Genomic DNA, 14,504 nt, shown 5'->3' with positions numbered 1-14,504 from the left:
TTTTATCTGTCGAAATACGTAAATCAGTTAAAATATTATTCAACGAGAAACGATATTTATTTGCATAAAATTAAATTTACTAACGATTTTCTTCTTGATGATAAAAGGGTTTACTTTTGATATATTTAATACATTATTAATATACATTTAATACATATATTAGAATATTGATAAAAGATATTATAAGCGTTTTTATATGTTGTTCCACCAGTTGATAGATTTGCACCTTCAAAACTCGTGGTTAAATAACGCCTTTTGGTGTATTCAATGCCGTTTTAAATTATTAACTTTTATTATGCCGTATTATCTTTTCTATCTTCTTGATCATGTATTTAGATATATAGTCTGTATTTTCTCCCACTGTTGTTCCTTAATTAACTGATTATACTATAACGGAATATATTAACTCTTCAGACGTTATAAGTGAGTGCCTGAAGGTTCACGTACAAAATCGCGTTTCGCTCGCGTGTGGCTCGGTTAATAATAAACAGCCGTCTCTGTCTTCGGAAAAGCCTTTCCGCCAGCTCATTAGTGCATTTTTTACGGATTCTTTCAGCCTTTTTCTATTCTGTTATCTTGTTTAATCATTATGAGGTTCGGATTTCCGAGATTTACCAGCGCCGTTAAACTGAATCTCTACAAAACTGAAACACTTTTGCGTCTCGGAGAAAGAAAAACACTCAAGTTGCTTACGGAAACCAGAGTGTTAATAAAAGTTGTAATACACTTTAATTTTTTTCCCTTTTTGACGCGTTATTTTTTTCCGTAATCCGTAAACGGCGCAGTTTTTTTTTCCGGTGGAGGAAGAAGAAAAGGGTAGTGTACGTGCCGCTGTTTACTTCGGGTTGCAGAAGGTACACGGATTGTCCAGGTTTAAGAGACAATGGCGCCGACTCGGAGGCTAACGGCACGTTACGACACGGATCGAAAATAGACCGGAATGCGAAATCGAATTTCAACGCGGCCGTTCGGTTCTTCGGTTGCCGCTCCGGTTGTTTTCACAAGACGTCCGATGATCGCGCGTAGTGGGATCCCCTTGTGTTCTTCTCCGTTTTCTTCCCTTTTTTTTTATTTTTTATTACGGTACCGTGGACTCCGCTCGTATCTTCCGAAGGGTATATATTTACACACCACAGATACACAAACATACATACAGACACACACGTAACATGATACACGTATATACGATATAAACGTATATGTACAAACATATATATATATAAATAAATATAAAGAATATACATAGATAGATAGATAGATAGGTAGATAAATCATTTACATACGTCTAAGGATATGTACTAGCCTAGTGCCTACTATGTTCGTATTTATGAGGAGGATAAACTCGTATAAACTCGTTCTTTCCTGTGCGAAAACATTCAATATTGTAAATACGGAACGACGAAAAAAAAAGAAGAAATATATGTGAGTGTCTAAGGAGAAAAAAAACAATACGGATGGACAAATCCGAGCCAGCGGAGAAGCCACCTTCAAATTGTATACCGTGCCAAAATTGATCGATTTTCCCGAGCCACGGAGTGACGAGACAAAAGGAAGGAGACGGGACGGATTTTAATCTGGGAATCAGCTGCTGAGAGAGGCCCTTTTGGCCGCGCGTCTGCAATTTGAGATGGTTTCTTTTTCGGCGGTCTTGTTTATTTTTTCGCTTATCATACATTATCGCCTCTTTATTTTCATAATTATCATGATAAAAATAAACCACGGGAAGCGACGCGCGCCGCCGAAAAAAACGGTAAATATCCCCTTAAAGTACAAGCAAGTGCAAGATGTTGGCCGCTAACTAACGTAGTTGAGAGCTCTGTTGAAGACTGGCAGCGAGCGAATGAGGGAAGAGGGAGAGAGAGAGAGAGAGAGAGAGAGAGAGAGAGAGAGAGAGAGAGAGAGAGAGAGAGAGTGAGTGAGATCGAATGAATGAGACAGAACTAAATGCGAGGCACTCACAGTGGAGGGGCTTTTTGTGTGGAGGTAGCACTTTTAGACTAGTGGCGCGTAGAGACTAACATCGGTTTGTGGGAGGCTAGTGAATGAGCTTTTTTTCCCTCGTCCCCGCTTTTCCTCTCTCCTTCCCTCTCCCTTAGGCTTTTTAGCACAGCTCGTGTTGTGTGTGATGTTGCGAGACGAGACTTTCTATCGCTTCTACGCTCTGCAGTGTGCTAATTATCGCGATCCATTAACGGTGTGTAACATACACATATACACAAACCATACATATACACACACGCATTTGCACACTTATACATACACACTCTGTGTCTCCTTAACCGACAATCACCACTTGTATGTCTTGTCGTTGTTGCCTTCTGGTTTTTGGTTTCCTCCTTTGATAAAGACGGATTTTTGCCGCATCCCCCCACCCCCACCCCCATACAACCCCGCCGAGATCTTGTTTCTTTTCAGGAGACTAAAATATGATTGTTACGTGGAACGTGTTTGGTGATGCGACACTGCGGTCGACACTCGAGAAGTAATTATCTTGATTACTGTATCGACGTGAGAGAATTTTATCTCGTGTGTTTAACATTATATCATACATTTATTCAATAATATATTGACATTAATGATGTAACCGCTAATACTGTTTAATAACACTGTTTAATATCTAATAGTTTATTAACGTTCAATAATTATTTTAAATTAATTATCTGCAATGTTAGCTATTGCAGAATCGTGTATTTTAAGCTTAAACGGGCGATTACCATGTTACAATTGCTACAAAATTGCAACTATTGGCGTCGTAAAATTGACTGATAATTTTTTCATATCAATTATTTAATAATTTGTAATATAATAATGATAATGTAATAATTGTAATACTGCAATAATGATTCTCTGTTAGATCGAAGAAAAAAAAACATACCAGTACGTTTTCTCAAGCATGTCTTATCGCACCCTTCCGCTTTCCACGACGTGTATATCACCGACGTATGTACAAATACAACCGATTGTTAACCATCACCAAACATCGTTCAGTATCGCTTTTGCACTAACGGACTGCGATATATACATATACACACGCGTGCCACACGTTGGATACGTTTAAAAACGATATGCTTTTATCGTCTTTCAAGGTGTAGATACCAGCGTGCTGCAGCATCAAGGCCCGTTGTTATCGAGCGGAGCCATAATCGGCATTGTCCTCGCGACGATATTCATCATCTTTACCATCATCGATGCCACCTGCTGCTGCGTGCGCAAGACAGGTGAGGCCAGCGTTAAATCATCAAGCCGCCGCTTGAGCAGATCATTGATAGACCACTCTCGCGTTATGTGTTTGTACAATGGGAAATATCGAAGTTCAATTCGCGCTCGCGATTATTGTTAATTTACGTTCATCACGTACGTAGTTATGTGCCAATCACGTCGTTCAATAATGAAGCTCTCTGATTAACTCTAATTACGGCTAACTATGTCATTTCGATTTATGTTTTTGGAGTTCGACTGTGAAAATACGTAATTTTGACAAATTTAGGAACAGATTTAATATTAAAACGAAAATTGCATCAGTTAAAACATGATAAAAGCTTTTTAACATAATGCTTTTTTAAGTGACTCATAAAAAAATGTGTCAAACGCGCGCGGAGATATAGAAATTTAAACGCGATATAATTGACATCGTTTCACGAATTTACGAATATTGAAATATCTTGTACATCTCTCCGGTGTAATTGTTAATGTCATTTTGCCGCAATAATATTTGTCTAAATTTTGCGTTTTAGGAATTATCAACTACGTGCGCGAACGATCTCGGCGGAAACCAGTCGACGAGGAGGACACGAAACTCGGCAGGTGAGTTTCTCTCTCCCCGAATACTCAAAATTTGCGCAACGGTACTCTGAATATATATGTATTATGAGATACTCTTCTTTTTTGGATATATATATATATATACTTCTTACAATCTACCGCATCTCGTTTATACTACTACATATGTATTCTACATTGTGCTTTGGCAAGTCTAGCGCTACTTTATTATGTTATCGAACTTTGCACCCGTCATTGAACTTTCGTTCACACGTTCGGAACGGTTTCTCTTTTTTTTTTCTTTTGTCTCTTCGATCTTTCTCGACCCGTCGAGTCTGCGTTTCTTCTTCCTTTCACCGATAATTCGATTGGATTTAAATGCGTGTCAGAGTGCATCGGGAATTCTCTCCCGCGTTACCCGCGCGATTCTGCGACGAGGCGCGATCGTGCGATTTGTCCCCGCATAATCGCGTCTCGCGCGACAGAAGGGACGACAGTGGAGTGCGATGACGGTAGTAGAGTCGCGATACACTATAAATGTTAGAGAGTAGCCCGCCGGCCGACAACACAGAGACAACACTTTGACACCTCTCGTATTTTTCTCTTTTTTTTCTTTTTATCGGTAGTCTTTACGGTTGGCGGTTTCCATTGCCGTATTGCGACCAAAAAATGGCCAATGTCGCCGGGGTCACGGCCATCCCAGACTCGGGTAGTGGAAAAAATACCATTAGATTGGTCAAACACACAGCCATGTAAGAGAGAAAACGATATATAAGCGAAATCAGTAAGAAGCATGGCCCCTCACGAAGGGGCTTTTCCGACACAGCTTTTCACTTTGCATGACATTTTTTTTCTATCTTTTTTTATCTTTCTTTTCCAATTTATTTCTCTCTCTCTCTCTCACTCTCTCTTTTTTTCTCTTATTCTCTTTCTGCATACTTTAGTTTCCTGACTTCCCCGAGCGACGACGGTATCCCACCGCTGAAACTCGTCCGACTCGGCGTTGATGAACCGTCCTCGTAAGGGAAATCGTTCGATACGCATCAAAGAGAATTCGACGAGCATGGAAGAAAACACGTTCGATCCGTTGAACGCATTCGTTGTGCCGCCAACCATTCCTCGTACCTGCAACACGTTTATTTTTTACACGTTTGCGCTACGCCCGGCATCCGTATCCAGTCGTGGCTACGCATAGGCAATGGCACATTATATCTCTCCCTTTTTTAACGTCCAATAGGATGGATTATGGATAAGTTCGACGAGGGCCGTGTAGCATACAATGGATCGCGTATCTCGTTTTTCACCTTTTTCAGCAAAATGCAAAAGCGCACGGGAATACTCATACATAATGTAAAAAAAAAATTAGTAAACGTGAAATTAAAAAAAAAATTACTGCTGATTACTTTATCAATATATTTTATATGTTCCAGAAATTTAGCGACTAATGTAATGAATCAGAGATAAAAAGAATTTTTTAAATGTTTTATATGAAAGAAATAGTCTAAAAAAAAGAGAAAATATAGTAATTTTTCTTGCCTACAGTTCTTACTCGTGAATAAATTAATTTCGAATAAATTTTCATTTGTAAACTCGATATCATGTTCGCTAGATTGTTATTTTAGTGTCGAATGCTGCCCTCGACTGGACACGCTTTATAGTGCTATTTCGTAATAACGCGCCTAGAGATTGCTGTTACTCGTCTGAGCTTTGGCTATGCCGCATGCACGATACACTTTGGAATATAACGCTCACTTTGTCCTTAATTCTCTCTAGTCCGTTCCGTCACCGCACAATGTTGCAACAAGTATGCGAGTATGCGAGTCTTCTTCTCGACCTGCTAGTTTTGTGCTTTGAATGAAGCGCAAATAGCACTGCGAGTATAACGCTCACTATAACAACTCGATATATCTTGAACGGAAGTAAATTAACAAAAAAATAAGAAAATTATTAAATATCATGTGCCGAGGAAAGGGCAAAAATATCGATTCTTTGGATTATAATATATTATGATTTGGACGAAAATATAACGAAAATAGACATAATTTATATAATTATTTAAAAAATATGGAATTTTATAAGCATTTTTATCTCATATATTTTTTTATTTTTTTCTCTAATTATTTCAGAGCTCAATTAAATATTTCGTTGTTTCTGAAAATGAAGAAAATAGCTGTCCCGTTCAATGATTCGATATTTTTAACGGTATTCACGGATTTCGTTTAACGGTCGTTTGAGTTTTATTTCCTCAACAAAAAAAAACGCAGGCATCATATACAAAGCACAAGTTATAAAAAAATATATAGGTATATATATATATGTTATATATTAAAATATATATATTAAAATATATATATATATGTTATATATTAATAAAAGTGAGAAGATATTTTTAGAATTAAAAAAGTTTTATTTAAAGTATAAAAAAATATAGCATAATTACTTGATTACATTCATACATTATTACTTTAAAAAGATTAAAAAAAAGAAATAGAAATTCTTTTTTATTCTTTTGTGTACTTTGTGCATGTGCACGCTCAGAAAATTGAACGCTGTTCCTTGCTTGGACCAGCTACAAGTCTCCCTCAGAATCGTAATAAACGCAGATCCCTCCGGGATTTGTCGATCTCGATATCGAAAGTGGCATATATAGAACCGTGCAGAGGGAGATGCATCGTTTCTCCGAAGCCTCTCTCGCTGCGACAGTTCTTTTACTTTGCGAGTGACAGCATGCCTGACGTGTATATTCGATGTCGCACCACGCGCCGCATATGGAACATGCTCTCTCCTTTTTCTAATTTTTTTTTTCTGCCCGGTATTAGAAGTTAATCCGACGTCGGGAATCATGGTGCTCCAACAAATGTTATCTTGACGCTTTTGCAGAGACGAGAAGGAGCCACTGAAGGAGGAGAAGAAGATCACGCCGATCATCGACTCCGGACTGCGCCGGGAGACCTCCATCACCTTCGACGGCAAGAGGTCCGTCTCCAAGACCGGCTTCGTCGGCAAGGACTCGGCCGTCTAGATATTCTTCCGGCGTACTAGATTGTAAAAATCATTCCGGAAACGCAGCGCGGTTTCCGGCTGAAGTGTTCTCGAAAAAAAAAAAAAAGAAACCCAAGAAAATGAAAAAGCAAGAAACGAAAAGATGGACGCGCAGAGCGGGGATCATCGTTCGTACGTTCACGAGCTCGTTCGCTTGGAGGACGAGAGATCTTAGCGATTCGGCTTCCGCTGGGAAATTTTTTCCGGATGAGGTAGAGCCTCGCCCGCGAGTTCCTCTCGCGCCGTTCAGCGCCGAGTCTCTCTGCCCGAGCCTCCGTTTTTCGTTTCGCCGTCAAAACGTTGCGCGGTTTCACGGTCGCGCACCGACCCGCCTTTCCTCCCTCTCGAAAAACCTCTTACCTCGTGTACCGCGATACACTTGCCGCCTACACTTCCTCGTAGAAGCCCCTGGAAGCGCTCCCTACCCGTCGGTGAACTTATCCTTCGCTTATTACTTTGCCACGAGGTTCTCGCTGCACGTCTGATTTCGCGTGTAAGGTAAGCTAAACCGCTCAAGAGAGGCGCAAACTTTGAAAACCTGACATATCCTCCGCTGCACTTTTAGCTGTGAAACACGTTAAGATACGATTAAAGTGAAAAAAAAAAAGGGAAAATAAAACAATTTGATCGCAGTATTTTGCTAGCGCTTTGACCGTAGCAAGATCGCTCGAAAATAACATAAAAGAGGATTCGAGGTAGTTTTTGTCGACGAATATGTCACGTTTGGAAGGTTTGTTACCTTGAGCATAAAAGCAAGTCTTTAACTCTTTTGTCCCGTCAGTGTATACTCGCCGAAGCATGCGAAGGAGCACGGATAATCGATAGCTTACGAAAACGAGAAGTACGGAAGTAAGCGAAGCTTACTCACGGTAGTTGCTCTTAGGAGGAAATTATACGGATATAATTGTAACGTATAATGCAAGGAAACGAGGAGTACAGGTATAGAGATCGCTCGTGCGAACAGAAGAAGAAGGAGCTGGCAAGAAGAATGTACAAAAATTCGTCGTGCAATTGGTAGAGGTCGACTGATCGATTTAGATGAACGCTTCGAGGCACCTTTTAGATTATCACAGTCTAGTACGCTGGGTAGTAGTATCGCGTCCTTTGTCGCGCGCGGCTTCAAGAAGGCCGCTCGGAAAGTCGTACTCTGTTGCGCGTGAAGAAGAAAAAGAAAAGAAAAAACTTTGTGTTCGAAAAGAATATTGCATTTTTAAAAAAAGTACAATTGCGTGAAAATGCAACGCTCGTATTCTTCATTGTTACATCCAGGCAACTTCAATTCGTCATTACGAAAAGATTCTTTTTAATCTTTTTAACATTGAATATTCGATTAGGAAAAGATTCTAAGATTTTAAGATTCTTTGGAAATCTTTCAACAAGACATATCTTAATTCCGGTAATGAAAGAATTGAGGTATTTTTGGACAAGATGAAAATGGAGAGCAAAATTTATCGTCGTTCTAGTCTTTGACTCAGAGATGAAATGTTTTTTTTTATTTATTTATTTATCAACTGTTACGTTTACTTTCAATGTATTGATTTTGCAATTATTTTAGTGCGATAAAATTTTATTTTAGTTTTGATTCAATTTAATTGCGACACTGAATCGCCCGTCTCCAGTGTTCGTATAAAAAAAAAACAAAATCGCACCTTGTAAAAGTCATGTAAACGGGCCGCTCTCTATTTTCAGAATGTTTAGGAATGTGAGTGTTGCTTTTATACTCCGCCAACAGAGAAAACTCTCTCTTCTAAACGAAGGTGCGCGATTTTGCGGCAACCTTCGAAATTGTACATACACCTTGAACAATCTATATAACGTCTCTCTCTTCCCTCTCACGCTCATACCTCATTCTTCTTCCACGTCTTTCGATTAGGCGCGACTCTCGTCAATCGAGAGACGTAAACGGTAGATAGCTTTCACGTACATACGCGATATGTATTCGCGACACGCTTTTATTCTCGTAAATTCCCGACTCCGTGATCGTAACGTTCAATCAGTTTGTCATTGTTCTTTTTAAATCCGAGAAGACTGACTTCTTTCATATTGTCAAATCAACGGAAAACCAACGTTCAGGTAGCTGAAAGCCAACTATCGAAATGCATCTTTTTCATCATTTAAGTCGCCGATCGCGCATTGTGTTGTTCCCAATGCGCGCGTGTGTTCTCTGTTGAGTCTTACGATCATGCGTGTGACCATTTATAGTTATGAGTGAATTACTACTTAAAATCTCGCATATCCTTGTAGCGAGCTCTCGTTCGTTCTTCGTACATTTATATAATCATAACCACCCTTGTATATTTATACCTTTACTTCATATTACCTCGAGTGAGATAAGCTCTCAATTAACTTTATTTTTTTTTTTAATCGTGATAGTGTAACGTATGTGTTTAACGTTACAGTTACCTCGTGAGACGAGTAAGAGCAGCTCATCTTTTTTTTTATTACCTTTTTTTATGTTTTATTACATTTCTAAAAAATTCTTCCTTTTCTAAGGATAAAAAAAAACTTCGTTCTTTAGAAGTTGGAGAAGACAAGATGAAGATAGGCTCTTGCGACACTGTATTTGTATTGACATTGCAGAAGTCACTATGATTACGGTGATCAATTGCGGTTGTTCATACGGTGATAAAGAAAACGTAGGAAGTAAACACTCTACTCGCAGCATAGAGCGGATATTAGGCGGGACGAATTATAATAAATTTCTGACGAAATTTCAACGTGTCATCTTGACGCTAAGTCTCTCCGAATACGTATATGTATAGGGTAATCAAAAGCAAACGGAATTTGCCGTGGCGAGTGTTCAAGTCCCTTGCAGATTCACACTTGCCATTCGGATTTTATGATCCGCGAGAGAGAGTGTGTGTGTGCGCGCGTGCATGACATCCAGAAAGCTGCCATATAATTAATATATCCGATTATAGCGAGTAAAAGGAAACGTACCGCTCTTGTCCTAATGTCTAAGATGGCTTTTGCAGAAAGAAACGCAGTTTAAAATGTGATAAGTTTTTTGTAAATGCTTGTAAACGTTTTCTCCCTTAATTGTAAGACGTATTCGAGGATAAATCCTTAGGGAAGTTTTGGTAGGTTCTAGAGAAACCATGCACACGAGAGTCGCGGAATGCGTGTGCTCGCGGAAACTCGAGCTATGGGCGGTTCACATCCGACGAGGAATAACGTGTTGTAACAACATTTACTGTGTGGACAGGTGCGATGATAAATTCAGATAATTCGAAAATGTTTTTGCTCTAGCGCGCAGATTCCAGAAAGATTTTACGAACATCGATTTAGCTGTGAATGCAATTCGAGCAACCGACCTCCTTCGTCTCTCCTTTCTCGAAAATAAGCGAATTATCGTTGAAATTAAATTTTGAATTAACTACGGCCGGTCGTTAATTTTGCAAAGCGAAGATTTCTATGTAGAACCGTAGAGAGGGAAAGAACAAGAATGTAGAAAATCCTAGAAGCGAGAACGTTCGGATACTATATCATTGCACCTGTTGATACGTCGAAAGCCGGCGACGCTTCCTCGTGTTCGCGAACACGCCTTCCGTGCAGATAGCTTTTTTACGTACAGAGAGAATTTGCCAAATACCATAGTACTTATTAGTACGTAAGTCAATGAATACATATAAATAAATATATATATATTATACAAAAAAAAGATATATATGTACATGGAAAATAAACGAGTCGCGGGACATTCACGGATGTCGCGCGGCGACTTCGCATCGGCGAGCGAGACGCGTCATCGTTTCTAGCACCTCCAGCTATTTTGTATCCGTTGCCAAAAGCCTGTAAATCCTTAACAAGTAGCTTCCCACAAAAAAAAAGTATTAGTGCGCATCTTCCGATCTGGAGATAATTACGAGTATTAAAGTTCCGTAGATGTAAGGCGTATTTTTTATGTAATGCTTTTTCTGTACGCGACAAGAAATCGTGCTCTCGAATAAAAGTGAAAAAACGTTTTCAAGGTGAGGATGGATGGATCGACAGGGATGAAAACCCGCGTCTCTCTCTTCTCTCCCTCTAGTTTTCCTCTAAAAACTTTATTACAATAGTCATTAGATACAACTTTTTATTTTGTTTATAAAAATGGGTAAAGACGCGATATAACAAGATAGAACTCGTTCTGGTTGTCATAAGGATAGCGAAAGATCATTGATTCGTTACGACGAAACGTGGCACATGCGAATTAATAGTCCAAAGCACATCGCAATATCACATAATTCTTCGAGATTCAAAGAAAAATAATTCACTAGAATTATTCGATAATATTTGTTCTTTATCATCGCTACTACATCTGCAACTACAAGCAGCTATACAGAATGGCAATGTATTATTCTATATGTGTATACATATGCAAGACGCGATGAAAAGAGCGTCTATACCCTTCGTTGGCCCTATATCTTTTCTATGCTTAAAAAATATCAATATCAACAAATTTATAATATAAAATTAGATCACCGATTTCCAAGGAAATAAAAGAGAGCACGCCAGCGTTGCATGTGGACGAGCACAACCTTCTCTTCTGTGTTTATACCTCAATGCCGGCATTGGAACGCTTACCTTTCTTAATCAATATGTTTTCAACGTTCAGTAACGGCGGTTCCGTTCGGGTATGCCACACGTACACCTAAAAATATACAAGATTCGAAGTGATTTCCGAGTATTTCTTAATTTCTTTTATCAAAATTCCAAATAAATCTCTCGATTCACTTGCGATCATTGCGATTACCTTCGTGCAACAGTCCGCCAGTGGCTCCAATTGATCCTTCGTGACGATTTGCCTAAGTATCTCGCTCTCCTGGTAGCCACCTTGCACGTCGTACGAGAACCAAGCGTCCTTGTGCTCGAGTAATAACTCGAGATTAATGGCAAAGGCTGCCATGTCAAGCGGAAACGGCCGGTCCGGTTTCCACGCCGCATTAAAACCGATCACTTTATTAGTGGCGTTGTTGCAAATAGGCTTCTCTACCATTAGACCGCCGACCAGACCGACCGGCCAAACACCGACTCTTTGTATTTTCTCCATCTGAAAATAAAAAACATTATATAAAGGAGGAGAGAACAAAAAATAATTAAAGTGTCACAAAAATGATCGCGTTATAACATTGATCTTATCTAAGGGAAACCATCCTTCTCAGCAGGGGAGCCTCACCTCACGGAAGAGTTTGACAGAGTAAGTATTGTCATCGTCGGCAAAGTAGACGACGCCTTTGTTGGACGTCTTGAGATTTTCCCTGAGCCACCTTAGCGCCGCGTTCCGTTGCTCGACCCCGCGCGGCTTCTTCCAGTTCGGATCGTTCCTGCCGAGCTTGTAATTTGGCGGGGTCGCCGCGGACAGATGAGTGTAGATTAGGCCACTGGTCTCCAGGAACCGGGTGACCAGGGCGGTCTTCTGCGGCGCGTCTTCCACGACGATCCAGTGGAAGTTGGGCACGTGGAGGAATGTCTGCGCCAAACGGGTGAGCTCGGCCTTCTGCACCGGCCTGGCGAATGTGGGCGTGATCGCGTAGATCATCGGCCGGCTACCGTCGTTCCGTCCGCGGACGTTCTCGATGAAGAGGCCGGTCGCCTCCAGCCTCTTCAGCAAGCTGTCCGTCAGCCCCTGCATGTCCCGCAGATCCTCTATCACCGGCTCCAGCTTGGACCTGATCTCCTGCCATTTTCTGTGTTCCTGATAATCTGCGTGAAAGGACAGTCGGAGTTATTTATTGGTAAACGATCGTTTACTTGATACCTACAATTCGATTCGCCCGAAACTCGCGGTGATGACGTATCGCAATAAACGGCGAAAATGATATACGCGTGAAAGGAATTCGAGGGAAAGGCGAGTCATTACGAAGACGCGGCGCGCATTATAAATAGCCAAGGTATTATGACGTCACCAGGGACGGCGTTTCAGCGTAACCGACAATAATCCGCGCTTGCGAATATGCTGTACAAATTGCTTGTAATCGCGATACTACGGACAGAGCGTGGATATTGCGTAGCACCACTTATGCAACCGTAATTTCTCTTTTCTCCGCGATCTGCTTATTGAAATCGGAGAGGATCCTCTCTGATTGAAATTATGATTATTACAATATTGATGATTTTATCAGAACAACTTCAAATGTATTAAAGTCAAGAGCGATTCGTATCTCTCGTCATTCAAAACATTTGTTCAGAATCCCTTGATAATGTAATCGCTCAAATTTTATCACAATTTGATCATGTTGCGATGCATATTTAGGTAATAATCTTACTACACGGTGGTCTCGTAATTTTTTTAATTTCTACACTTCTGTTAATTAATTCACGCGAAAGAAAGTGTATAAAGCTATCATTTAACTAAAAATAAGAAAAAAATCAGACTGAACGATAGTCGAATCTCGTGCCAAACATGCGTCGTGCGCGCGCCGACTCGCTTACTCGTGTTGTCAAACGCGTGGATGCGGACGGTATGGTCGTAGGTTACTCGTGGCAACGAGAAAACCGCGATAACTAGGTGAACTCACATACGATGCTTTGGAAGACGATAACATTGAGCAGGATTATTGTCACGAAAGCACTGTTGCAGCGAAATCCGCCCAACATACTGGCCTTCGTACTGGATTCGTCGACGAGGAACACACTCCCGGTCATCGTTGTCGCGCCATGACACTGTTCTGCCTAACCGATCGCGCTGCTGCAAGCAGAGAGACCTGCTGGAAGTATCATGGCAGCTTATCAAGGTTCCCCCGTCGGTTCAATTTGCTCCCGCAGCTCCCGCTCGAGCGATACAGCACCGTCTTCGCGCGACACTCGAGACTTTCAAATTGTCATCGCAATATAATTAGAGGTCGATAGGTCGAACGATTAATTTAAAATTGTCTCATCGGTCACAGACCTTTTGATTTTGATTTGTTAATGAGAACGAACATTTGCATAAATAAAAATTGTATCTTAATGTAAAATTAAGAAAGACATTATCATCATTTGTCGTGATTCATAGACTTTTCTTTTAATCCATATAATTTTACTACAAATTTACTACATGATAAATTTAAATTTATCGTAATAATTATTATTTATACTGCATTACTAGATGATGATAACGTATCGTGAGGAGATAAAAATGCCTAATAGATCAGTGATTCTTGTTTTATGCAGATGGTTACATTGCGACATTGTAAAACGAAAAATTCTATTAGCAAGCAAGCTTATACATATAGTTATAAACATTTGCGAATTAAAGTTCTTTCACTGCATGATAAATAAAATTTTGAATTAAAATGTTTCGAATTACCATTATTAATTTAGCGCGTTCTGTAATCTTATTTTTTATTCGCTAAAATAATTATTGATTCTCTCAGCTTTTAAAGAGCTGAATTTAGAATTTAAATTCAGTTTAACAATTTTTCAGATTTTTAATTCTACAACATCTCTTCGTATACGCGAGTGTAGGTACCGTTTTGAGAAAGAGAAGAGAGGGTAGCCACCCCTGGCTAGTGTGTTCGCGCAACTCCAGATGACGCCAAGGGTGATCGCGACCCGTGAGAGGCTCGCGCGGCGCGTATCGAGGGCGCATGCCGGGGCACGCGCGTGCCACGGTCACGCGTACGCTCTTCCTAGGACAGTCAGCGACCAGTCTGAAGCAGTCAGCAACGGTACAGCGAGGGGCAGAGAGGGGTGAGACGGGGTAAGAACAGGGTGGTAGGGGACAGCTGGAGGGAGGCTGG

At 40.4% G+C, this 14,504-nt stretch overlaps 2 protein-coding genes across 6 annotated transcripts in view; one reads left to right on the top strand and one right to left on the bottom strand.

Annotated features, from left to right (window-relative positions):
- LOC105452681 (fasciclin-2) overlaps positions 1-10,764 on the top strand; it is a 93,021-nt gene extending 82,257 nt beyond the window's left edge. For 3 of the 4 annotated variants that reach the window (XM_011694016.1, XM_011694015.1, XM_011694014.1), the window contains 4 exons: positions 3,087-3,218; positions 3,735-3,804; positions 4,386-4,511; positions 6,640-10,764. In XM_011694016.1, coding sequence (XP_011692318.1) covers positions 3,087-3,218; positions 3,735-3,804; positions 4,386-4,511; positions 6,640-6,781 — 470 coding nt within the window. In that variant the 3' untranslated portion in view covers positions 6,782-10,764. The remainder of the gene's footprint in view (positions 1-3,086; positions 3,219-3,734; positions 3,805-4,385; positions 4,512-6,639) is intronic. The other variant, XM_011694017.1, reaches the window with a different exon arrangement.
- A 98-nt stretch (positions 10,765-10,862) lies between these two features.
- On the bottom strand, positions 10,863-13,476 carry LOC105452680 (galactosylgalactosylxylosylprotein 3-beta-glucuronosyltransferase I). 2 transcript variants are annotated; one of them, XM_011694011.1, is made up of 4 exons: positions 13,302-13,476; positions 11,960-12,486; positions 11,537-11,833; positions 10,863-11,434 (listed from the first exon to the last, which is right to left on the bottom strand). In XM_011694011.1, exons 1-4 carry the CDS (start codon positions 13,426-13,428, stop codon positions 11,336-11,338), a joined length of 1,050 nt encoding a protein of 349 aa, XP_011692313.1. In that variant the 5' UTR covers positions 13,429-13,476; the 3' UTR covers positions 10,863-11,335. The 2 variants fall into 2 exon arrangements, with proteins under 2 accessions (XP_011692313.1, XP_011692314.1); XM_011694012.1 differs by having other exon boundaries at positions 13,306-13,381.
- Positions 13,477-14,504: the final 1,028 nt, after the last annotated feature.

The sequence above is a fragment of the Wasmannia auropunctata genome, unplaced genomic scaffold (genome assembly GCF_000956235.1).
Source record: "Wasmannia auropunctata unplaced genomic scaffold, wasmannia.A_1.0 LD336026.1, whole genome shotgun sequence".
NCBI classification, from domain to species: domain Eukaryota; kingdom Metazoa; phylum Arthropoda; class Insecta; order Hymenoptera; family Formicidae; genus Wasmannia; species Wasmannia auropunctata.
Note: the sequence above shows the minus strand (reverse complement) of the source record. Positions and strands in the feature narration are given on the sequence as shown.